This window comes from Pelophylax lessonae, assembly GCF_965119305.1.
Source record: "Pelophylax lessonae genome assembly, chromosome: 1".
Lineage (NCBI taxonomy): Eukaryota > Metazoa > Chordata > Amphibia > Anura > Ranidae > Pelophylax > Pelophylax lessonae.
The window spans coordinates 569,320,208-569,347,424 of NC_138768.1; the positions used below are offsets into that span (position 1 = coordinate 569,320,208).

At 44.6% G+C, this 27,217-nt stretch overlaps 1 protein-coding gene across 3 annotated transcripts in view; it reads left to right on the forward strand.

Moving 5' to 3' along the window:
* Positions 1–9,107: 9,107 nt before the first annotated feature.
* ANKRD17 (ankyrin repeat domain 17) overlaps positions 9,108–27,217 on the forward strand; it is a 331,682-nt gene continuing 313,572 nt past the window's right edge. Inside the window, exon 1 of one of the 3 annotated variants that reach the window (XM_082265183.1) lies at positions 9,108–9,606. In XM_082265183.1, coding sequence (XP_082121309.1) covers positions 9,217–9,606 — 390 coding nt within the window. In that variant the 5' untranslated portion in view covers positions 9,108–9,216. The remainder of the gene's footprint in view (positions 9,607–27,217) is intronic. The other 2 variants (XM_082265182.1, XM_082265185.1) reach the window with 2 other exon arrangements.

Genomic DNA, 27,217 nt, shown 5'->3' on the forward strand with positions numbered 1-27,217 from the left:
CAAAACTAAATATCTGCAGGGATACACTGAGTATAGTCCCATATGGCTTAAAGATACTTATTTGGAAATCACTAAACTGCAGTCTGGGGCTCGCTGAAAGGAGTTTGGTGTGACGCACTTTAAACACATTTTTCGTAATAGGATCCTATTGACGTTTTCTGAACTACAGGCTACATATCATATTCCTTCTTCTATGTACTTTTTATACCTACAGCTTAGACATGCGGTCAGGGCCCAGAGTGCATCATCTGAATGGGTGTTGTCCCAGGTCCCGATATTTGACATGGTTGGGACTACTGAGGTGTCCAGGGGGTTAATTTCCCGGTGTTACTCCCACATGCTACGGTTGCATTTGAAGCAGTATCCACTGGGGATGATGGCGAAGTGGAAGAGGGATTTGGGCCCGATGGACACTGAGCAGTGGGAGGAGGCCTTTCAGACAGTAACGATCTGTTCCCTGAATGTTGCCCAGAGACTGACACAGTTGTACATAACACTTAGAGTTTACTATACCCCTCACCGACTGCACTCCATGGGACTTCCAGTGGACCCCACTTGCGTGCGGTGCCGGAGAGACCATGGCGACCTTATACATCCGCTTTGTAGATGCTCGAATCTGCATCCCTACTGGACAGGTGTGGTGCAGCTTCTTAAAGCGGAGTTCCGGGCACAGATGTCATTTTTCAATAAGCATACCCCCGGGACAGTCAGGGCTAGCACATTCCACAATGGCTAGCCTCTGATCTGTCCCGGTTCGCACTTACCTTTTAGAAGAAATACTTACTTATAAAATTTCTTCCACAGCGTTTCCATCTCTCTTGTGGGCAGCTGAAGCCGGCGCGGTCCTCTTCTGCGTCTTCTTCCGCGTCTTCTTCTCCCAGAATGCGCCGCACCGGCCCCTCTCGTCACTTCCGGTGCGGCGCCGCATTCCTAAACAGCTTCTGGGCATGCCCAGAAGCTGTTTAGCAGGGGAATGCGGCGTCGCCCGGAAATGACGTGCGGGGCCGGTGCCGTCGCATTGATTCCTGGGAGCTATGACGTTCAGCTCCCAGGAATCATCGCGAGGCAGGAAGTGACGGGGTGAGCCACGGCTCCGAGGGAGGAAGTACCCTGAGGTGAGTATTTACGATCTACAATTACAAGGTGAGTTTTAAAAAAAAAAAAAACCTAACTATCCAATTCCTTTTCAGGTTATCCAGAACTAGCGGATGGGCACAAAAAAAAACATCGATTTTGTGCCCGGAACTCGGCTTTAATAATGTGTTTCAGGTATCCTTGAAGGTTGCATCGTTGGAATGTTTGCTTGGTATACTGGGTGAATATGATTGGGATAAATATGGCAAGTAAGTGATTCATAGAGCTTTATTTCAAGCTAGGAGATTGATCATAGTACATTGGAAATCAGAGAACCCCTCAACTTTGACAAACTGGATTGCGGCAATGGGTGGTGTTCTGAGAATGGAAAGAGTTATTTACCAACACAGGGGAAATATGTCCAAATTTGAGAAATTGTGGGCTCCATGGCTGGATACCCCGGGGCTCGCCCCGGTGGATCTGGTGATGGGTAGGTTATTGGGTTAAACCTATTGGTTTGGATGGGTGGAACTCCGGGGGACTGTGTTATTCTACATATGTTGCTGAGATGGGATGACGTGATGTTTCCTATATGCAGTGTTGGGGTAGTTACTCAAAAAATGTAACTAGTTACTTCTGTAAATTGTAATGAGATTACTTTACTAGTTACTGCATTTGAAAAGTAACTTCACTACTTATTACTTTACTTTCCTCTTTCTTAATTGACCGTGTAGAAGAAGATACATGACACTCTTTCTGCATAGAGTTTATTGTATAAACACAGGCTTTGGGAAACATGAGAACAAAACCTGAAAAAACAGAATAAAACATAAAGTGCAACAAAAAGTCATAAACTTCATCCCTCTCTATTCTTCGAAATAACGATTGTATCGCACGGCTTGGGTAACGCAGGAAAGTGCGTTCCTATAGCCTAGTATAGTAGTGTAGTTACCAATATTAGTATTGTAACTAGTTACTTTACTTAGTTACCAAAAAGTAAAAAAAAAGTAATGTAGTTACTGTAATCAGTTACTTTGTAACTAGTTACCCCCAACACTGCCTATATGTATACGTGTTGGTGATGCTGTTTAACACTGGTACTGGATTGCTGTTAAATGTTATTATTCCTGATTCAATAAAGTTCTTGTTTGGATAAAAAAAAAAGAATTGATTGACAGCAGCGAGAGCCAATGGCTCTTACAATCCAATGAGGAGGGAGAGAGACAGTAGTAGTGCTGCTGGTCTTGTGCATAGTGCTGCACCAAGAACAGGCTGCAGTAAATATTTAGGGGGGGGGGGGGAATAAGCTGCTGCACCTAAAAGGTTTTTTTAACTTAAAGTGATTTTAAAGTCTCGGTTTTTAAAAAAGAAAAAAACAAACATGTTATACTTACCTCCTCCGTGGGCATCGCTGGACAGAGAAGGACCTCAGGTAAGTATTAGGGGGTGCTGGGGTGGCTGCTACACCCAAAATGTTTTTTTTTATCTTAATGCAAAGAATGCATTGAGATAAAACACCTTCTGACATTACGACTCCTTTAATGCAGGGAACTTAACTTTTAAAATTATTGACAGAGCTCGGTCTATGTAAACAAGGCAGAGCTCTGTCATGTCAGCGGAGATGTGCTGGATTTTATGTAAAAAATATGTAGCGAGATACATATTGGCCTAAATTTATGAAGAAATTCAATTTTTCTTTTTTATTGGATATGTTTTATAGTAAAAAGTAACAAATATCTCTTTTTTTCAAAAAAAATTCCTGGCTTTTTTTGTTTATAGCGCAGAAAATAAAAACCACAGTGGTGATCAAATACCTCCAAAAGAAAGCTCTATTTGTGGAGGGAAAATTTATATAAATGATTATATAAATGTAATATATATATATATATATATATATATATATATATATTTACAGTGCCTTGCGAAAGTATTCGGCCCCCTTGAACTTTTCGACCTTTTGCCACATTTCAGGCTTCAAACATAAAGATATGAAACTGTAATTTTTTGTGAAGAATCAACAACAAGTGGGACACAATCATGAAGTGGAAGGAAATTTATTGGATATTTCAAACTTTTTTAACAAATAAAAAACTGGAAAATTGGGCGTGCAAAATTATTCAGCCCCCTTAAGTTAATACTTTGTAGCGCCACCTTTTGCTGCGATTACAGCTGTAAGTCGCTTGGGGTATGTCTCTATCAGTTTTGCACATCGAGAGACTGAAATTTTTGCCCATTCCTCCTTGCAAAACAGCTCGAGCACAGTGAGGTTGGATGGAGAGCGTTTGTGAACAGCAGTTTTCAGTTCTTTCCACAGATTCTCGATTGATTCCGGGTCTGGACTTTGACTTGGCCATTCTAACACCTGGATATGTTTATTTGTGAACCATTCCATTGTATATTTTGCATTATGTTTTGGATCATTGTCTTGTTGGAAGACAAATCTCCGTCCCAGTCTCAGGTCTTTTTGCAGACTCCATCAGGGTTTCTTCCAGAATGGTCCTGTATTTGGCTCCATCCATCTTCCCATCAATTTTAACCATCTTCCCTGTCCCTGCTGAAGAAAAGCAGAACCAAACCATGATGCTGCCACCACCATGTTTGACAGTGGGGATGATGTGTTCAGGGTGATGAGCTGTGTTGCTTTTACGCCAAACATAACGTTTTGCATTGTTGCCAAAAAGTTTGATTTTGATTTCATCTGACCAGAGCACCTTCTTCCACATGTTTGGTGTGTCTCCCAGGTGGCTTGTGGCAAACTTTAAACGACACTTTTTATGGATATCTTTAAGAAATGGCTTTCTTGCCACTCTTCCATAAAGGCCAGATTTGTGCAGTATACGACTGATTGTTGTCCTATGGACAGAGTCTCCCACCTCAGCTGTAGATCTCTGCAATTCATCCAGAGTGATCATGGGCCTCTAGGCTGCATCTCTGATCAGTCTTCTCCTTGTATGAGCTGAAAGTTTAGAGGGACGGCCAGGTCTTCGTAGATTTGCAGTGGTCTGATACTCCTTCCATTTCAATATTATCGCTTGCACAATGCTCCTTGGAATGTTTAAAGCTTGGGAAATCTTTTTGTATCCAAATCCAGCTTTAACCTTCTCCAAAACAGTATCTCGGACCTGCCTGGTGTGTTCCTTGTTCTTCATAATGCTCTCTGCGCTTTAAACTGACCTCTGAGACTATCACAGTGCAGGTGCATTTATACGGAGACTTGATTACACACAGGTGGATTCTATTTATCATCATTAGTCATTTAGGTCAACATTGGATCATTCAGAGATCCTGACTGAACTTCTGGAGAGAGTTTGCTGCACTGAAAGTAAAGGGGCTGAATAATTTTGCACTCCCAATTTTTCAGTTTTTTATTTGTTAACAAAGTTTGAAATATCCAATACATTTCGTTCCACTTCATGATTGTGTCCCACTTGTTGTTGATCCTTCACAAAAAATTACAGTTTTATATCTTTATGTTTGAAGCCGGAAATGTGGCAAAGGGTCGCAAAGTTCAAGGGGGCCGGATACTTTCGCAAGGCACTGTGTATGTATATATATATATATATATATATATACACACACATATACATACACACACACACACATATATATATATATATATATATATATATATATATATATATATATGAGCTTTTTTTCCCCAAAAAGTCATATGGGGATATAGTGAAAAAATAAAGAACCCAATGGATACTAGGTTTACCTTTTTTAACAAGTTAAACCTGTATTTAGAGCGTAACAAGATCAAGCAGACCCCCCTCTTCCATTTGGCCCCCCTTCCTTGTGACAGTGGGTGGGGGTTCCTTTCCCCTGCAGCCGGTCACATTTGAAATCAGCCTAGCTGTGTGGAGTTCCACCCACACACCAGAGATATGTAAATTATTAAACTACAAGTCCCATCTGCCGCTACAGCAAATGGACTTATAGCTTCCATGGACTGTGAGCATGCTGATCATTGCCCTCCTAGTCCGTTCACACTGCTTACAGCTCTGAAACTGACAGCCTGCACAGAGGTACGGCACAGAGCTGTAGGAGCGGTCTGCAGGAGCCAGACATTGCACCAGGGTGAAATGTTCTGTAGTCTTCCATGAAAGAAAAATAATAAATGCACATCTTTTTCCTACAAAAACGTATGTATTTATTACTTTTTTCGGAAAGGTGAACTTATCTTTTATTGTGTCTAAAACCATGTAGGCTGAAACGCGTCAACTCACTGTATCTCTGACTTGTACACTGTGGTTTCTACAATAAACAAGATTTTAAGAGCAGCAACGATGGTGCAGATTAAGTTTATGGATATATACTACAGCTGTGAGACTTCAGATCCAGCATCCGTGAGCTCGAATGATGCTAGAATGATTGAGTAGCAGCACTAAATATTTCTACTTTGTTATTGAACGTATCCTTTGAGTAGCACCAAAATTAAAGGGGAGGTTTAGTCTGGGCAAAAAAAAAAATATTAAAAGTCACCAGCAACGAATCCTGTAGATGCTGACTTTCAATATAAGGACACCCACCTGTTCAGTGATCCAATGCCATCCTCACCTGGGCAAGTCCTTCACTAGCCTTATGCCTCGTACACACGGTCAGATAATCGTACGACATATCGTTCGAGTAAAGTAGCATGCTACAAAATGACGAATGCAACCATGTGTACTAACCATATGATTTCTGTCGTACGATTGTGTGAAAGCAACCAGAATGCGTAGCCACGTCTTGGAAAGTGATGTCACATATAATAACCTGGCTTAATCATTCTAGTTATTTCGCTATTTCCGATCATGCGCGGTGTTTGTCGAACGATTTTTAGCGGACGCATAGTGTACTAATTACACAATTGTCGTTCGCGGGGCTATCGTACGACAGAAGTTTTCCTGTTTGTCCCTTCGGATTTTGTTGGACGAACTGTTGTGATCGGCTGTCGAAAGCTGTGTACTAACGATCAGATTATCGTGCAACCAGGTCGAAAGCGAGTTTTTTCGTACGATTATCTGACCGTGTGTACGAGGCATTAGTGTTCCTGGCAACGGCATCCAAAGCATGGGCAGGTGGCTATGTGTGTCCTTGGGACAGGGCGCGACCCTGATCTCTGTAAAAAGTGGGTCTTTACCCATGTGATCAGCTGTGTCCAATCACAGCTGTTCATATGTAAACAAGAGAGTGCCGTTTATCGGCTCTCCACGCCTCACAGTGTGAGGCGTGGAGAGCCGATCAGCGACATCTTCTCACAGGGAAAACCTGTACAGATAATCAGTGTGGCCCAAACAGTGCCCATAACTGATGCAGATCAGTGCTGCCTTTCAATGCCTGCTCATCAGTGCCGCCTATTCGTGCCACCTATCATTGCCCATAAGTGCTGTCTATCAGTGCCTCCTCTTTAGAGCTGGCTCATCAGTGAAGGAGAAAATTTACTTATTTACAAAATTTTCTGACAGAAACTAAGAAAAAAAACTTTTGTTTTTAGAATTTTGTCTTGTTTTTTTTTTTTTAGCAAAAAATAAAAAACACAGCGGTGATTAACCACTTTAGCCCCGGAGGATTTGGCTGCTCATAGACCAGGCCCTATTTTGCGATTCGGCACTGTGTGAATTTAATGGACAATTGCGCGGTCGTGCGACGCTGTACCCAAGCGAAATTGACGTCCTTTTTTTCCCACAAACTGAGCTTTCTTTTGGTCGAATTTGATACTTTTTGCGCTATAAACAAAAAAAGAGCGACAATTTTGAAAAAATAATTATTTTTTCACATTTTTTTTATATGAAATTCTCAAAAAGAAATTTAAAATCAAATTTTTTAACATTTTAGGCCAATTTGTTTTCTGCTACATATTTTTGGTCAAAAAAATTGCAATAAGCGTATTTTGATTGGTTTGCGCAAACGTTATTGCGTTTACCAACTACGGGAAAGATTTATGTCAATTTTATTGTTTGTTTTTTTAACTAGTAATGGCGGCGATCTGCGACCATCAGAGCCGCCGGTCACACGCGCTGGCTCCCCAGGAAACGAGCAGGAGCGTGCCTCCGGCAGCGCCCGATCGCCCCCTAGCTCCGCCCAGGCTAGCACCGTACATGTACGACGCTTTGCCTGGGAGCGCCAGACTGCCGCTGTACAAGTGCAGCGGGCGGTCGGCAAGTAGTTAAATAGCACCAAAAGAAAGCTCTGTTTGGGGGGCATGATGAGAACGTCATTTGAGTACAGTGTTGCATGACTGCGCAATTGTCATTCAAAAACGTGACAGTGCTGAAAGCTTAAAAATTGGCCTGGGCAGAAAGGGGGCAAAGGAGCCTTTTAGGCAAGTGGTTAAAGCTTTGGATCCATTCAGGGTATCCTTGGTGTGCCGGTGACATTTTCTTGCCTTTGTGGACCTGTGTTAGGTCCCAGAAAACTGTGTAGGAGAACTTCTGCTTGGATTGCCTTGAGGAAGTGAGTACCTGTCAAAATTAGGTACCACCCCCCCCCCAAAAAAAAAAAAAACAAACAAACATGTCAAATATGAGGACTTAACCACTTGCCGACTGCCGCACGACTATTTACGTCGGCAGTCAGCCCCTCACAGGCAAAGCGACGTAGGGCTATGTCGCTAGCCTGTAAGGGTTTTGGGAGCGAGTGATCCTCCGTGACCGAGCGGGAGAAAGGCAGGCGGCTAGTGTAAACAAAGCCGCCTGTCAGTCTCCCCTGTTTAAGAGTGGTGATCAAACGGTTCTACTATGTAGGACCGTTGATCACTGTTCTTACACATCGAGCCACAGCCAATCACAGTTAGAAACACGCCCCTAGGACACACTTAACCCCTCCCTCTCCAATACAGTTAACTTCTTCACTGCCAGTGTCATTTTTACAGTAACAGTGCATATGTATAGCACGGATTACTGTAGTAATGTCACTGGTAACCCCAAAAGTGTCAAAAATGTCAGTCAAGGGTCCGATCTGTCCGCCACAATGTCGCAGTCCCACAAAAAAAAGAAAAAAGCAGATCGCCGCCATTACGCGTTAAAAAAAAAAAAATAAAAATGACAAAAAATCTTTCCCTTAATTAGTAAACGCAATAACTTTTGCGCAAACCAATCAAAATACGCTTTTTGCAATTTTTTTTACCAAACATATGGTGAAAAAAAAAATTGGCCTAAAATGTTAAAAAATTTAGATTTTTACATTTTTTTGGGGGAATTTCATATAAGAAAAATGTGAAAAATATTGTTATTTTGCAAAATTGACGCTCTTTTTTTGTTTATAGCGCATGATCAAAAAAATCGCACAGGTGATCAAATACCACCAAAAGAAAGCTCTGTTTGTGGGGAAAAAAGGACGCCAAATTAGTTTAGGTACAGCGTCGCACAACCGCGCAATTTTCCGTTAAAGTCACACAGTGCCGAATCGCAAAATAGGCCCTGGTCAGGAAGGGGGTAAAATCTTCCGGGGCTTAAGTGGTTAAAGCAGAACATCTCTTTTGGGTAGAGTTCCACTTTAAGCCCTGTCTGTCTCTGAAATGATACAAAATTTGCGTTGCAGGGCTGTGAAAGTGTCACATCACTAAAAACTGGCCTGGGCAGGATGAGGGTGTCATAGGCTGGCATAGAGTGAAAAGAATGAGTAGAAATGTGGGGAGTTGTAGCCATGTCTCTTAGAAGTGACTTGTCTTCTCCTCACCTGACCCCTGAAATGCGCGCTCCCTACACCCCTCTATTCTCTCAGCGAGCGTAATAGAGGGGCGCGCGCACAGCTCCGTGGAGGGAGGAGCTAGGAGGAACGACGCGCCACGGGACAAGGGGGGGGAAAAGTGCAACTGGTGAGCGGAATACCGAGGGCCGGTGTCACGTGACCAGCCGAAGTGCGTACAGCATACAAAACGGTCCAAACACCGATATAACTATGAGCTGTAAGGCGAAGTGAGGGAGAGGAGTCTAGCCAATAAAGTGCGGCAATAAAAGAAAGTGTAATAACTTGGAGAGGTGTATCGTGTTGACTGAGAGGAGGAAGGCTTTTCCCACATTAGGATCGCGTGCTAACAGCCTCCAGTCTCTTCCTTGCCCCACGCAGCTCCGCGAGGTCTCGGTGACGTCACAGCTCTCGCGAGACCCTGGCGGAGAAGCAGTGCAGTGTCTGAGGAGAGGAGGAGGCCGGGGAGACATGATGATGATGGAGCCGCCGTTACCGCCAGCCCAGGAGCCACAGCAGCCGGCCGGAAACCAGGAGGACGAGGAGGGGAAAGGCCCAAGTCCGGTTAGCGGCGCCAACCACGCTGCGGCCACAGAAGCGCCGGCCGAGCTCAGCAAGTCGGCCAGAGGCCTGGTCAGGATGTGCGACCTGCTGCTGAAGAAGAAGCAACAGCGTCAGCGGAGACAGCAGGGAGCAGCCGGGGCCCTACCGGCCTCACCCACCGGGGCTGGACCCCCTGGCAGGAGCCGCAGGCAGAAGCGGAGCCGGAGTAGCCGTACGGCCAGCAGCAGCGACACGGATAAGAGCAGCGATAGCGGCAGCAGCAGCCAGGACGACGAGGAGGAGGAAGAGGTGTCCGAGGTGGGGAACAAGCCAGGGGCGCTGTGGAGGGTAAGGGAGGAGGAGGAGGCCCGCACGGTCATGGGGTTAGTGGTAGAGGCGCGCCTGTGTGTGTATGAAGGTCGTGTGAGGCGGCTCTGCCCTTACCACACACAGCTCTCAGCCCGGGCACTTCACTGCTAGGGCGCCGCAAGGCCTTGTGGGAGATCGGCCGTCCTGGGCCCCGGTGTACGTGCGTACCTGTTACGTGAGAGCCTATAGGAAGAGGCCCTGTTTACCGTGCCAGCCTCCTCACCCTCTCTCTCTCCTTTACTAAAGCCAGCATACCTATAATGAGAACAGGAAAGTACCAACACATCCCATTGTGTTCGGTACAAGAACCTCAGAGGCTCAGTTTTATCAGTTTTTTTCCCACCCAACATGTACACTTGCCTTACAGTCTGACTTTATAAAGTGGAGTGCCAGGCTCCTTCAGAAACAGTGGAGTCAGCAGCTAGAAAATATTGTAGCTGCTGACTTTTATTATTAGGACACTTACCTGTCCACGAGCCCAGTGGTGTCCTCACCCGAGCTGCTCTTGGGTGCTGCCGCCGCCATCTCGGCTTGGGGAAACCAGCAGTGAAGCCTTCATAGCTTGTTCCCTACTGCGCATGGGGCCTGGCGGGGGAAGGAGGGGGGGACCGAGCTTCTATGTGAGTTGACTGCGGCTAACTCACCTGGAAGTGGGAGCGGGCACCTGTCAACCAGTTACCCACTCCCGCCCCGAAAGGTGCCAAATGTGGCACTGGTTGGGAGGAGGCAGACAAACAGAGCTTCCCCTTTTGGCTGGAGCTCCGCATTAAGGTGATTATTACACCTTGCAGTCACCTCTAGATCTACAATAAACTATATACCACAAGGGCCTGACTAGTTTTGTACGAATTGGAAGTATTCTATAGGTATGTATTGGTATTGTTTCGGTCAGCCCTGGTTTCACACTTAAGGGCCATACACACTATAAGATTTTCTGAAGACTTTTTCCTTCAGATTTACCTTTTCTATGTAGTGCAAGGGCCTGCCAGATTGCATACAAATTGAAAGTGTTTAGGTTTGACCTCCTATTATCTGGTTTTGGTAAATCTAAAGAAAAAAGTCTTCAGAAAATCTTATAGTGTGTATGGCCCATTATGCGATGCAGGAAACATTGCAAATTATGTGCGTTTCCGCAATTGCACGGGGTCCATGGGATCTAACAAATGGGGTCCAACATCGCAAAATGGGATTGCCAGAATGTGCAGGAAAATTAGTCCTACACCATTTTTGTGCAAATGCAATGAGATTTAGGCCGTACAAAATGTATGGCTGAAATCGCACCACACAGACATCGCATGTGATGTGCACAGGAATGCGGTGTGATTCCTATGCGAATCAAATGAGGTCTGCATTACGCCAGTGTAAACCTAGGCTCAATCTAATGCTGGCCATACATTATACAGTCTGTACAATCTCTTTATAAAGTGGTTGTAAAACCTTTATACCCAGTGACTTGATTGGCCTCAGGTGACACACACAGATGAAACAAATCCCATTCTCCTACATAAGTTATACCTTTCTATCTGCAGTCTTCTCTTTTCTATATCCGTTCAAAGTCCACAATTTTATAAGCTTGGCTCAGTGTTCAGAAAAAAGGGGGCGAAGAGCTGAAGTTACACTCTGCAGGGTTCAGTGAGGAGAGCTGATTAGGGAGAAGAGACCCCCCCCCCCAGCTCCACACAGCACATAGGAACAGAGCTGAGGCTGTCAATTTGTTGGAAGCCTCTCCTGTCACCATTTTTCTCTTGGTGTCAGGAAAATGGCAGAGGAACAAAGCCACAGACAAAAGTGACACTATGTGCTCTTAATAGAGACGAGTACACTCTATAAAGGGATGTGCTTTGATCATATTTCATGTCTGAGGTTTACAGCCGCTTTAAAATGTGCCATCAACTTCGTAGTACAAGGGTCTTTTTGAAATTGAAAGTATTATTTGGGTTTGTCCTCATAGTTTTGGTATATCTAAGGCCTCGTTCATATGGGGTGAATCAATGTAAGGGCCATGTTTACCTGCACAGGTGTTTTGTGCATCTTCGTTCAGGCAGTTCCCATTGATGTGTGTTGGGACACAGCCACTGCTCCCAGTTTGACACTTGTGCATGTTCCTGAACGTATCTAGTGTAGGTTCGGAGCTTAGCACCCACACAGATGTCGTGACCAGGTAACTGCTGTGTCCCAATTGACATCACTGGGTCTGCCTGCACATTGATGCACAGAACACCCGTGCATCCCTGCGGGAGTAAACTTGCTCCTCACACAGGGCACACATGGATACACCCCACGTGAACAAGTCCTAAGGCTGTACAATCTGCTTTGCATCTGTCATCTGGAGTTTGCATGTTCTCCCTGTACCTGCGTGGGTTTTCTCTGGGTCCTCCGTTTTCCTTCCAAACTCCAATTACGTGCTGATAGGTTAATTGGATCTTGTCTAAATTGCCCCTAGTATGTGCATGTAGAACCTTGAATTGTAAGCTTGAGGGTAGAGACTGACGTGAATGTGCAGTATATATGTGAAGCACTGCATAAATTGACAGCCCTATATAAGTACCTGTAATAAACTATGTAGTTTAAAACTGGGTGTATACATACCGAAATCCATTGGGTTCAGCAAGAACCGGCTAAATTTAGGTGCATGTGTACCCCCTGTCTGTAGAAGCCAGTCTAATGGTCCTGCTGGAAAACCATCATTTGATTAGTGCATGCTGCCAACGGCTACAGTGTTGATCTGTGTATTCTGCCTTCTATTAGAATACAATACCAAAGCGGTAGAGATCTCTGCATCCACATTGTTTGTGTTTAATGCAGGATTAGTGCACCGCATACTAGCACTTTTTGAAAGACTTGCCTTAGAACGAAGCCCTCCAGTGGTGTGCTCTCACCGCTGCAAAGGCTTCCATTTTCACCTGGTCTTCCTTCTGGGTTTGGGGACTCTGGCCTTCTGACTGGACGAGCCCTGATGACGCAGGAGTCTTGGCCGCAGCACTTAGCTTTGAAGGAACGGCATACCCAGTGACTTCACCGGCTGCTCGCTAGAATATCTCCTAAACGGTGTATGTTTAGGAGATTAATTTTACTTACAGGTAAGGTTTAGTATAAGCTTACCTATAGGTAACAATAAAAAAGAGCCTACTACCACTTTAATGGCTGTTTTTCACCAGTAGCAATAAAAGTTTATATGTTTTAGCCGATTTCCTGTGGCACCAGCCTTTTTCTATTTTATAAATTGAGCATGGAGGTTTGCGGAGACCTTTCAGGCTGAGTGTCGTATTCCTGAGGCTGATGATTAATTATATGTAGGTAGTAGCTTGGATGCACTTGTTCCAAACCTTTACAGTAGATGGGTATTGCTAGCTCTAAAGGAGATTGAATACTCGGCTAGTAATGTATGTGGTGAGTGTTGCACAGGTTTTACACAAATAAATCTTGTGTGAAAAAAGTGTGACTGTTGGGGGGGGAAAAACTGATAAATAGAGCCCTAAATGTATTTTTAATGCAGCGAGTGTAAATACATGAATTAGATTTACTTATAGCCTCCTATAATCATCTGTAAATATCAGAACTCCCTGGAAAGCAATGGAAGTAACAGGTTCAGTCAAGTGCGTTGCAATGCTTGTGTGTGGACAAGCAATGCGCAGACAGAAGGAGAAAGTGTAGAGGTGACCTGGCCAACCTGCTGCTACTTTTTGTAGGGCAGAGAGATGACCTATCTTTGTTGCTTAAGATTTTATTCACACAGCTGATTTGTACCGTATGCCACCAACAATTGGTATTTCTCCTGAGGAGGGTATTTACAGGTGTTTGCAATCAGCTGTGGCAAGCAGGCTGACAGGTGCCATGGCTTTTCACACGCAACTACATCCAAGCGGTTACATGCCTGCGTCCTGGATTGTTCATTTGTCCCTTATCACATGTAACTGCCCAGATGTGTGGTTACCTGCAAACAGCCATGGCACATGTCAACCTATCCTTGACTTTTACAGGCTGCTATCTGCAGCTGATTGCAAACACCCGTGCATACCCACCTCAGAGAAATGCTGATTCTTGGTGGCGTATGGTCGTAATTGGCTGTGTGAATGATCCTAAACAGTAGCAGAGGATAGTTGGGTCACTGGGATGCTGATGTGTAAATGGATGATGTAAGACCAGCCCTGTATGTGTACATCAGTGGAGCACGGCTTTAAATGCAAGATACAAATTTATTAATATGCTTCTTCATTAATTTATGTAATATACTGAGGATTTGAAGGGAATGTTTAAGAACCAATGATTTCTCAGTAGATTAAGTTGTGAACCATGCAAAAGTTGTTGTATTGTGTGTGTCTGTGTTAGAGTTGAACGTAGTAGGGCACAAGACCTCAAGTCCCTTCTTGTCTCTTCTGTATCCTTCCTTTTTTTTTTTTTTTTCCTAGCAAGTGATGGTAGCAGAAATACAGTCAAAACTGTTACATAACTTGTAATAGGATTTTCTTGCAATACACCTCTTTAGAAACAGTCATATTTGAGGTTCAGGTAAAGTAAAAAAAAAATGTCTGTAGAGGCGGTCTTTGATTTCCATGAACAATTCTTTCCTAGATAAAGAAGAATTTGCAGGTCTTTAAGCAATTAGATGGGTAGGGCTGCCGCATGTGCCTGAGTCACTATGATTTGTGTGGCCAGTAGGGTTCTCCCACGAGCTGCTGATATTCTTGGTGTGATCTGCATAGCTGATGACATTGAGTGACTCCACAAATGCTTACATTTTACCTTTTTGTTGTTTTTATGAATTTCAACTGTTTAAGTGTATTTACATTAAATATTTTGAATTCTATTTGATACAGCTAGGATATTAACACAGTATGTTTCTTAGGGTATGATATCCCACACATTTGCTTTTTGCTTCGGATTTTATTCATTTGGATGTTCAAATTCATGAGTTTTAAAATCAGACAATTTCTAGCCTTCTATGATTTGGGTTCTAAACAAAAATATAGTAGAATTATGAGATGGGCATGTATGTTGCCATTGTTGACCCTAAAAAGTTTGCTCAGCAAGTATTAATTGTGATATTATGTTTGACAACCAAACAACTATCATTTTCAGAAATTCAGCAATGGTAGCCAACATTACTCTCATTAAAGGTTTCATCTTCAGAAGCTAGTTAACTAATGGCAATAAGAATAGTGTATAGAGACACCGAGGTGAGCTTGAAATGAGATTTGGCAAAATTAAGTGAGAGTTCTCTGTTATATTTTGTTGCTTGCTTTCCTAAACAAAAAAGTGTGTTTTTTCATGTACCAAATTATGTGTACTCTTGACCAGTCATGAGGTATGCACATTGCTTCTCGGTGTAGTATTATGGCTGTGGGTTGGCTCTCCTGTCATTGAACAGATATCATGGTGTTGATGCCTTATCCATTTAGAAGGCTAGAGGTAGAGAGGTAACATAGGCAGCTATATTCCTGGGAGAAATATAGAGGCTTTTGTTGTTGACTTCCTTCTGAAAAAGCAGGTTGTCTGTCTGGCTGCCTTTTGGCCTTAATATTTATAGTCGGTGGCTTGCAACAAGCATTGAGAAGTTGAAGTTTAGGAAAATTAAAACTTCTGATCTACGTATTTCTTTGAGGTCTGTGATTCAAAATATTTATATCTTTTGGATTAACAAAACATCAAAGCAACAAGCATTTTCTAAGCTGATGGAAATGTACTTCTATTACCTGTAAAGAACTACATTAATTACGTGTATTTGGCTGTCAAGTGTATCTTTATTTCTCTTTAGTTCATTAACAGACACAGCTCCTGATTCTTCTTAACCATTGGGTTCTACTGCCCCCTACAGGAGTAGGACACTAGACAGGAAAAAGCTTGACTACGCCTATACACCCACAGTCAGCTATAGGCACTCAGTTTTTTTTCTGCCTAGTCAGGAGTAAGGACCACAAAAGTGAGTACACCCCTCACATTTTTGTAAATATTTTATTATATCTTTTCATGTGACAGCACTGAAGAAATGACACTTTGCTACAATTTAAAGTAGTAAGTGTACAGCTTGTATAACAGTGTAAATTTGCTGTCTCCTTTAAAATGACTCCACACACAGCCATTAATGTCTAAACGGCTGGCAACAAAAGTGCGTACACCCCTAAGTGAAAATGTCCAAATTGGGCCCAAAGTGTCAATATTTTGTGTGGCCACCATTATTTTCCAGCACTGCCTTAACCTTCTTGGGTATGGAGTTCACCAGAGCGTCACAGGTTGCCACTGGGGTCCTCTTCCACTCCTCCATGACGACATGGAGCTGGTGGATGTTGGAGACCTTGCGCTCCTCCACCTTCCATTTGAGGATGCCTCTCAGACGCTCAATAGGGTTTAGGTCTGGAGACATGCTTGGCCAGTACATCATCTTTACCCTCAGCTTCTTTAGCAAGGCAGTGGTTGTCTTGGAGGTGTGTTTGGGGTCGTTTATCATGTTGGAACACTGCCCTGCGGCCCAGTCTCTGAAGGGAAGGGATCATGTTGGCATTCATGGTTCCCTCCATGAACTGTAGCTCCCCAATGCCGGCAGTACTCATGCAGCCCCAGACCATGACACTCCCATCACCATACTTGACTGTAGGCAAGACACACTTGTCTTTGTACTCCTCACCTGGTTGCCGCCACACACACTTGACACCATCTGAACCAAATAAGTTTATCTTGGTCTCATCAGACCACAGGACATGGTTCCAGTAATCCATGTCCTTAGTCTGCTTGTCTTCAGAAAACTGTTTGCGGACTTTCTTGTGTATCATCTTTAGAAGAGGCTTTCTTCTGGGATGACAGCCATGCAGACCAATTTGATGCAGTGTGCAGCGTATGGTCTGAGCACTAACAGGCTGACATCCCTTCAACCTCTGCAGCAATGCTGGCAGCATTCATAGGTCTATTTCCCAAAGTCAACCTCCTGGATATGACGCTGAGCATGTGCACTCCACTTCTTTGGACCATGGCGAGGCCTGTTCTGAGTGGAACCTGTCTTGTTAAACCGCTGTATTGTCTTGGCCACCATGCTGCAGCTCAGTTTCAGGGTCTTGGCAATCTTCTTATAGCCTAAGCCATCCTTGTGTAGAGCAAAAATTATTTTTTTCAGATCCTCAGAGTTTTTTGCCATGAGGTGCCATGTTAAACTTCCAGTGACCAGGATGAGAGAGTGAGAGCGATAACACCAAATTTAACACACCTGCTCCCCGTTCACACCTGAGACCTTGTAACACTAACAACTCACATGACACTGGGGTGGGAAAATGGCTAATTGGACCCAATTTAAACATTTTCACTTAGGGGTGTATCACTTTTGTTGCCAGTGGTTTAGACATTAATGGCTGTGTGTTATTTTTAGGGGACAGCAAATCTACTGTTATACAAGCTGTACACTCACTACTTTACATTGTAGCAAATTGTCATTTCTTCAGTGTTGTCACATGAAAAGCTATAAAATGTTTACAGAAATGTGAGGGGTGTACTCCCTTTTGTGATATACTGTAGGATGGGGCACCCACTGTCTTTCAGAAATGGCGCAGGACAGGTGAGACTGTTTTGAACATCCTGGAACTTGGTGCAGCGTTTCGAGCCCTTCAGGCCTCTCGCCATCTAATGATGGTATCTTCAGTGATGCTTAGGTTGGACAACACAACAGCGGTGGCCTATATAAGGAAACAAGGGGGATCTCGCAGTCTCTCTCTGTTACAAGAAGTAGAGGGGATTATGACCTGGGCACAGAAGAACCTGTCCAACCTATCAATCTATGTTCCCAAAGTCCAGAATGTGCAGAAGGACTTCCTCTCTCGAGTCCGGCTAGATAACAAGTGGACCCTTCACAAAGAAGTCTGAGTGGGTTCTGACCCTGGGGATCTCCCCAGAGGTTGACCTCTTGGCGTCCCCATGAAATAAGCTGTATTACTCGAGGTTCCCTCACTGAACCTCGGTCCGTGAGGGCGTTCACCCCGAAAGCTTGGGGATCTCGGAACCCCGAGTAATACTTTAACAGCTTGTTGTTGCATGCCTTCCCTCCGATTCCAGTGGTTCTCCAGTTCTTGCGGAGACTCAGGATGGAAGGGGCAAAGATATGAGGCTATAATCCTGTTCTGGCCCAATAGGCCTTGGCTTTCTCTTCTTATGCTACTCAGTTTATGCTACTCATTTCCGGGATCCGATTCCTCTACCCCTCAGGCCAGACCTGTTGTCACAGGGCATTACTTGACATCCATGCTCCGCTCATATGCACATGAAGGTCGTCTAGTTTTTGAGAGGGGAAGGCTGGAGGCTCTAGGCTGCCCTGAGGAGGCCATTCCCACACTCTTAAATGCCAGAAGGAAAATGAATAACGGGGTCTATAAGAGGATATGGTTCTAAGTGTACAGACCAAATGTCCACTAGGGCCAATCCACGTGTCGCTCCTGAAGTCCAAGACGTCCTGAGCTTCCTGCAGTTCAGCGTTCACTGGCTCGTCCGCCAGTTCTATAAGGGGGCAGTGAGACTCGGTCCCAGAGGAAACCAAGGTTTCCTAAATAAGACCTCCCATTAGTTCTCAATTTTCTCTCTCAGCTTAGTCTTGATCCGCACAAGCCACCGATTAAGAAACGTACTTTTAAAACGGTCTTTCTGGTGGCCATAACATCAGCTAGAAGGGTCTCCCAAGATTCGAGCTCTGGGCTCAAAAGAACCTTTTCTGACTTTCAACCCGGACAGAGTGGTCATAATTCCTGTGCTGGGGTCGAAGCCGAAAGTTACCTCGGTTTCATGAGAATCGGGAGATTGTCCTGCCCACTTTCAGATGAGGCGAGAGCTCCGTCATCCATCTGCTTGATGTAGGCAATATCCTGAAGCAGTATTGTGGAAGCCACGGCTTCCTTCCGGCAGTCTGAATTAGGGATGCAACGAAATGAAAATTCTGGGCCGAAACAGAAACCCGAAAATGCAGGATGCCCTTGGCCTAAAACCGAAAATGATTTTAAATCGATATAACAGGGGCATACACCAAAAACAGGCAGCTACGTACACCTGTCGCTGCCACTCTGTCACAGTATATGTACTGTGAGGGGTTGGCAAGTGGTTAATTTAATTACCAATGGTATTTGTATTATGCAGCATGAGGGGGTTAATGTATTGCCACTGCTGGTCACTGATGCATTAGTGACCGACCAGTGGCAGTTAATTAACCTCTTTGTGCTGCATTAGTGCAATCAGTGTTAATTAACACTGGTTGCACTGATACTGGTTGCACTAATGCAGCACAAAGAGGTTAATTAACTGCCACTGGTCGGTCACTAATGCATCAGTGACCAGCAGTGGCAATACATTAACCCCCTCATGCTGCATAATTCAAATATCATTGGTAAGCTTGCCTCAGCGTCCCTCCCCATCCCAAGGATGCAATCTCCTTACTCTCACTCAGCTCCCCCCCGTGTCCTTCCTTTCAAAAGTCACGGCTCTGACCGGCGGCCCACCTCCCGGTGATGTCACTACTACGATGTGCATGAATGAACTAACACACCGGGCGGGCGAGCGGCCGCTAATAGCTATAACTATGAGCGCTTCACTTCCCTGTCAGCGGAGATACCCACCTGATAGGGAAGTGAAGCGCTCACATAGTTACAGCTATTAGCGGCCACTCGCCTGCCCGCCCGGTGTGTTAGTTCATTCATGCACATCGTAGTAGTAGTGACCTCACCGGGAGGCGGGCCGCCGGCCAGAGGAGGGTCTTTTGAAACCTGCGCTGCGTCCGCGGCGGCCATCTTTAATATCGGCATTTTTAAGCCATTTTCGGCCGAAATGGAATAAGCCCATTTTCGGCTGAAAATTTTGGTTGCCGAAATTTCGGTGCACCACTAGTCTGAATACCTGTTTTTTCCCTTCTGTGGAAAGAGTAAGGGGATGTGTGCTTTATCAAGATCCATTGCTGAGTGGATCGAACTGACCATACGGTGAGCCTTGGTGCCTCCAGAGGCGGTGACAGCGCAGTTGACTCGGGTCATCTCAACATCTTGGGCAGTTTCAAGACCTGTTGCCCCTCGAGTAATCTGTAAGGCAGCCTCCTGGTCTTCTATCAACACGTTCCTGTCCCATTATTGTGTTGAACTGGCTGCTTTGTCTTCTGTTAATTTTAGCTTACAAGTCCTGTCAGTTGATGGGGTCAATTAAACTTTTTTTTTTTGTTCAGCATCTGCCCACCTGGTTTCATACGTCTAGTGATTTCCCAAAATGTATGCTGCCATAAAGTCTGTCAGGAAAATTGTTATTGAATACTTACCGTAATTTTCCTTTTTCTGATGGACTCCATGGCAAGGGGTCCCCTCCCAGTTCCTGAGTAGACTAGTTGCAGAACACTGATACTGAAAGGAGCAAAGATATATGGGAGTGGGGTTCCTATAGGGTAGAAATGGAGGCGGGACTAAACCCAAAACGTATGTTGCCCTGTAGTCCATCAGGAAAGGAAAATTACGGTAAGTATTTGATAACAATTTTCAGTTTTCTGCTACCAGACTCATGAGTCATCATGAAGTAAATTGTAGCCTTTTTTGAGCCAATACCATTTGCCCATTTTCACTCTAGACCCCTACAACTCGACATGCTCTCATTTTGGGGGAAATTACTAAAGTCTCTGGACAAACGGAGCCTCCTGGCACCTAGGACAAAATTGTATCCGTCCTGACCTCAGGAACCAGCTCTGAATTTAGAGAAATCCTTTTAAACTCCTTGGAAAATCGCAACAATGGACACCAGTCTGACAGTCTGGGGAGAAGTCCTAGCCACCTTGTTGGTGCTGGACATTTTGACTGGAGGGTCTTCTGATCAGTAGGCTGTCAGAAAATGCCAAGGCACAGGCAAATATTAACCATCAGGGAGGAACCATAAGAATTGCTGTGGCAAGAGAAGTAAAAATCTGTCTTGGATGGAAATTCACAGTCCAGGCTTGTTTGCCGTTGACCTCCCAGGCATGGACAGTTGTCAAGCCAACTACCTCATTCAGCAGTGTCTGAACCAGGAGGAATGGTCCATTTACCTGAAAGCTTTCCAGAACCTGTGTCACCTTTTAGGGGACCCTAAATGTGGATCTCCTGACCTCCGGAGTCCTAAACAAACTGGACAGGTTTGTCTCCAGTTGCAGAGATTCTCTGGTGGCTCTGTGGAATCAGTACAACCTGACCTACATCTTTCTTACCTAAACCCCTTGCTTGTCTGCATCACACGATCTAGATAGCAGTTGTTCTGGTGTCCCTTTTTATAACTTCAGATTTGACCAAGTTGATGCAACTCTGTGACCTGATCAAACTCCAGGCAGATGCTCCATGGACTCTTACAGATTGACTGGATCTTCTGCATCAAGGACTGGTTTACCATCCAGCTATACAGTTGCTGGTTTTTAACTGCATATCGGTTTAAGAGCAGTTCTTCATGGACAAGGCTTCTTTGACTCAGTAATATCCATGATGGGTAAGGAGTCAATCTCCCACAATGTCTGTCTACTGTCAGACATAGAAGGCATACTTCATTGTGGAGAAAGGAGCTCTCTTCCCAGAAAATACTATGTGGCACGTATCCTGACCTTTTTTTATAATCGGGTTCAGATCAATAATTGGCCCCGAGTACCATCGAAGGTCATATCTCAGCCCCCACAGTCTTCTTCTAAAGACATCTTGCCACTCATTCTTTAGGACCTTTTTGTAGAGGATGTTTCAGATGTGTCGTGTAACCCCCCCCCCCCCCCCCCCCCCCCGTGCATCCTCCAGTGTCTCTACAGGATTTCAGTTTAGTTCTCATGTCACTTCAAAAACAACCCTTTGAACGTGTCAGGATATTCCACATTTACAATATTGTGTTTCTTGTTGCCATCACCTCTGTGAGGCGTGTCTGAACTGGAAGCCTTGTTTTACAAGGAGCCCTTTCTGGTTTTACACAAGGACAAGGTACTATTAAGGGCTAAACCTTTTTTTATTTTTTGGTGGTTTTGTCACTCTGGCTGTAGTACATCAGGAGATTTCTCTTCATTATCTGAATGTAGTTCATATCTACCTCACATCTACTGTTTTATATTAGAAAGCATGACTGAGTTTATTTACTAAAACCGTAGCGCGCAAAATCTGGTGCAGCTGTGCAAGTGTGCATAGTAGGCAAAGAGCTTTTAACTTCAGCTTGTTCAATTAAAATGACTTTCATTTTTTTTTTTTTTTTTAAATTAAACATGTTTATACAGTGCCTTGAAAAAGTATTCATACCCCTTGAAATCTTCTACATTTTGTCATGTTATAACTAAACACTTAAATTCATTTTATTGGGATTTTGTGATAGGCCAACACAGAGTGGAACATAATTGAGAAGTGGAAGGAGAATAATAAATGGTTTTCAAAATTTTTTTTACAAATAAAAATCTGAAAAGTGTGGCATGCATTTTTATTTAGCTCCCCTGAGTCAATTATTTGTAGAATCACCTTTCACTGCATTTACAGCTGCACGCCTTTTTGGGTATTTCTCTACCAGCTTTGCACATATAGAGTAATTGTTGCCCATTCTTCTTAGCAAAATAGCTCAAGCTCTGACAGATTGGATGGAGAGCGTCTGTGAACAGCAATTTCCAATTTTTGCCACATATATTCTCAATTGGATTTAGGTCTGAACTTTGACTGGGCAACTTTAACGCATAAATTTGGTTTTATCTAAACTATTCCATTGTAGCTCTGGCTGTATGTTTAGGGTCTTTCTCCTGCTGGAAGGTGAACCTCTGCCCCAGCCTCAAGTCTTTTGCAGACTCTAACAGGTTTTCTTCTAAGATTGCCCTGTATTTGGCTCCATTCAGCTTCCCATCAACTCTGACCAGCTTCCTGTCACTGCTGAAGAAAAGTATTCCCACATCATGATGCTGCCACCACCATATTTCATGGTGGGGATGGTGTGTTCAAAGTGATGCAGTGTTAGTTTTGTGCCACACATTGCGTTTTGCTTTTAAGCCAAAAAATTAAATTTTGTTCTCATCTGACCAGAACACCTTCTTCCACATGTTTGCTGTGCCCCCAACATGGTTTCTCGCATAAATGCAAATGGGACTTCTTATGACTTCTTTATTTCAACCATGGCTTTCTTGCCATTCTCCAATAAAGGTCAGATTTGTGGAGTACACGACTAATTGTCCTGTGGACAGATTCTTCACCCTGAAGTGTGAATCTCTGCACCTTTTTCAGAGTTAACATTGGCCTCTTTGCTGCTTCTCTGATTAATGCTCTCTTTGCCCAGGCCTGTCAGTTTAGGTGGATGGCCATGTCTTGGTAGGTTTGCAGTTGTGCTATACTTTCTTTTTCCGGATGATGGATTGAACAGTGCTTCGTGAGCTGTTTAAAGCTTGGAATATTTTTTTATAACCTAACCCTGCTTTAAACTTCTCCAACTATATCCCTGATCTTTCTCCTGTGTTCCTTGGCCTTATGATGCTGGTTATATAGTTGTTCACGAAGGTTCCCTAACAAACCTCCTGAGGGCTTCACAGAACAGCTGTATTTATACTGAGATTAAATTACACACAGGTGGACTTTATTTACTAATTAGGTGACCTCCGAAGGCAATTGGTTCCACTAGATTCTAGTTAGGGATATCAGAGTTAGGCTCCTTTCACACGGCCGCTCCGTGTGAAAGGTCCGCTGTGAGACTTTTTTTTTTTTTTTTTTTTCCACGGAGCGGATGACATTTCTGTCATCCGCTCCGTGTGCCCGCATATCATCCCATCCGTTTGCGGATGATATGCGGACATAATGTAAGTATATGGCACTGCGGATGTCAGCGGGTGATACCGCTGACATCCGATTTTCCTTCCTTTCCGTTTTTTACACGGAAGGAAAAATGGGGTTCTGTTCCATTCGTAAAAACGGAACAGAACTGACAGGAGGAAAATCGGGTGTCAGCGGATGGTATTCCGCTGACACCCGCAGTGCCATTCACTTACATTATGTCCGCAAATCATCCGCAAACGGATTGGATGATTTGCGGACACACGGAGCGGCCGTGTGAAAGGACCCTAAAGGTGGCTGAATACAAATGCATGCCACACTTTTCAGATATTTTTAATTATATATAATTTTTTTTTTTTTTTTAAATGTTGAAAACCATTTATCATTTTACATCCATTTCACAACACTTTGTGTTGGTCTATCCCATAAAATTCCCAAAAAATACATTTGTTTTTGGTTGTAAATGTGGAAAATTCAAGGGGTAGGACTATGAATGCACTGTACGTACTGTGCTGCACAGTGCAGCCCTAATCTTCCTCTTCCCAGATCCCCCTGTCAGCAAGGTCCCCTCTTTCCTGCCGATTTCCCCAAGAGCAAGCAGCTTACAGTACAGCTTAAAGCAGGCTTGCTCCTGAGTCGTTGCTCTGTATGTCCATACACAGAGCCATGGCCTATTCCGCCCCCCCCCCCCCCCCCCCGTGTCTCCTCATTGACTTCACTGGCTGTGATTGCTGTCTTGCCAGTGAGGAAGGAGAGTCCCGGAGAGCTGAGTCTTAAAGTAATTGATTGTAAAGTTATTATTATTTTTTTTATTCAAACCTGTCATAATTGCCTGCTCTGTCCAATGGTTTTGCACAGAACAGCCCTGATCCTCCTCCTCTTGTGTCTTCCACTGGTGCTTTGGTCGTCTCCTCCTTCTGTGTGTGCTACCATAGGAAGCTGCTTGCTATAGTAGTGACGCACGCGCAGGCTAGATCCTGAGCCCCGCTCTGTCTATTGACACACACAGCGTGGCTCGGCCCTGCTCGCTCGTCCGTTGTGTCGCGTTTGCAGCAGCGTTTAGCGGCATTTAGCGGGCGTTTGCGCTCAGATCTGTTTTTAGAGGTCAAAAAATCATTCCCCTTTAAACGGGAAAAACGCAAGCGCTAAACGCTGGTGATTGCGTTCGGTCGCATTTTGCGTTTGAAAAGCCGGTAAACGCACGTTCTGAACGCAAATATTTGCTTTCCAAAAAACGACACTGAACTCAACTGCCTCTAAATGACTGTAAACGACTCAGTGTACATGGACAGATAAGATAACATATAGGGTGGGTTCAGGGGCTGCTGAAAAAAACAGCCAACTGCTCCTAAACGTCCGTTTACAAGTAGCAGTGTACATGAGGCCTTAGTGTCACTGGTTCCCACAAAGTGTCAGACTGACCACCATACTATCCCAGTAGGCATGTGATGGTATCGGATTTCCATGCGATTAATTAAGGTTTTGCCACGGTATACGGTATTCTAACAGTATTCAATTATATGTTTTCAAGTGGCCTTGATCCGATGGCCTGGTCATTAAGGGGGCAAATCCTTGCGGTCCAGAAGTGGTTAAACCTGCAGGAGGACCAGTTTTGTTATTTATAAATTGCTTTAGGCCTGGTTCACATGTATGTGGGTTGGCGGCCCACATTTGCACAGGCATATCAGCCCATTGATTTGAATGGGCTGCTATACCCTCGTTTTCCGCAGAACAAAAGATGCATGCAGCATTTAAAAAAATTGCAGTGGCCTTGAAATCCATCCTGGTTTTGTACCATGCGACTTACCTGCAGTTCCTGCTCTGGCAAGCTTTCTTCGTTTTTATATACGTGAATTTCACGGCCACTGCATTTTTTACCTTTTTTTTTAGCCGAAAACGCAGGCATAGCAGCCCAAGCCCATTTGAATCAATGGGCTGCTATGCCTGTGCAAATGTGGGCCGCCAACCCGCATTCATGTGAATCGGGCCTAAAGCAATAGTAATGTAATTTATAAATAAAAACACTGGGGATTTGCCCCCTTAATGACCAGGCCATCGGATCGGAACCGAGCGCCAGGACCAGTCATCAATCAGGTAGGCCAGACACTGCTTGATGACTATATAATAAATGTAATGTGGGCTGCTATGCCTATGCATATAATAGATAGATGTATACATACACACAGTGACAGTATATGGTAATAGTAGTGGGTAGGTAGGTACTTGCAGAGATTTGCTTGTAGTAGGCACTGTTGTCTGTCTGGCTGAGGCCAGGAGGAAGCATGCGGCTGCAGTATAGAGCAAAGCCGCTGCTTCCTGTGTATGGCTCCTCCTGTCACAGGCGGAGTGCATCTGATATCACTCCGCCTGTGAGCCGGACTTATACAGGAAGTAGCGCCTCCGTTCTAGTAAAGAACAGCTGAGTCGGGAGTCTGACACAGTGGGGAGATGTGGGGGTAGCCCGGCAGATGGCAGACTTGCAGAACATGAATATGCGGTATTTTAAAAATGATGAAAATAACAATACAGTGTATATGCGATATCGCGATTCTCTATATCACAGTCCCACTATAAGTTGTTGATCGCTGCTATTACTAGTATAAAAAATCAAATAAAAATTTCAGTATATATACCACAGTTTGTAGATGCTATTGCGTTCGCGTCAAACACAAGGCCCGGGGGCCGAATGCGGTCTCCAGGCAATTTTATGTGGCCCTCACACCCAGGGCCTGTTTTCAGCTGAAAAAGGGTGGAAACTCTCATCACTGCCTGCCCTGCACTCATGGCAGGGACAAGGAAGATTCAGATGGCAGGTGCAGTGTGAGATGGGGCATCATGTGGTAAGCTGTATTGTGATTCCCCCATATGTGCCTGGTTGCACAGATTCCAACCAATGATCTTCCTGCAAGTAAAAGATGGGCGGAGCTGCTTACACTGCCTGGGAGGTACTAGAGCTAGCTCGGGTAGGTGAAATGCGAGGAAACTTTTCAGGAGGGGAGGGGGGATGGAGAATGGTGCAGAGGTCAGAGGCGAGGAGGGGCAGAAGTGAGATGCGGACAGCCAAGAGAGCTGAACCCTGCACATTGTGCATAGCACATCCCTAAACTCTGCACTATGCACAGCGCACACCTTAAAGTGATTGTAGAATTTTGTTTAAAAAAAAAAAAAGTTATGTTATACTTACCTTCTCTATGCAGTTGGTTTTGCACAGGGCAGCCTGGATCCTTCTCTTCTAGGGTCCCTCGTTGCTGCTCCTAGCCCCTCCCTCCTGTCAAGTGCCCCCATAGCAAGCCGCTTGCTATGGGGGCACCCAAGCAGAGCCGCAGCTCTGTGTGTCCATTCAGACACGCCCCGCCCCCTCCCTCTCCTGATTGGCTAACTGACTTTGACAGCCGCAGGAGCCAATGATGCTGCGGCTGTGTCCCAGGCGGCCGAGGGACTTGTGGACATCTCTGGACAGAGATGGACCTCCGGTAATTATTGGGGGGGGGGGGTGCTGGGGAGGCTGCTACACCCAGGTTTTTTATCTTAATGCAAAGAATGCATTAAGATTAAAAAACCTTCTGATTTTACAACTCCTTTATCTCTGCACTTTATACATAGGGCATCCCTGAACTCCACACACAATGCACTCCTGGTATTTATTGCCCCTTTAAGATCCTCAAACTGCAATTTGGCCACAACCACCTCTCGATGTCTTTCATCAGAGGGAGGGAAGGGGGGGGGGTGGTTGAGTTCCTGCTTCCTGCACCGATTTTCTCAGACAAAAAGCCCTGGGTACATTTTTATATAGTCCTATACATACAACCGGCCCTTTGGGGGCAACCATA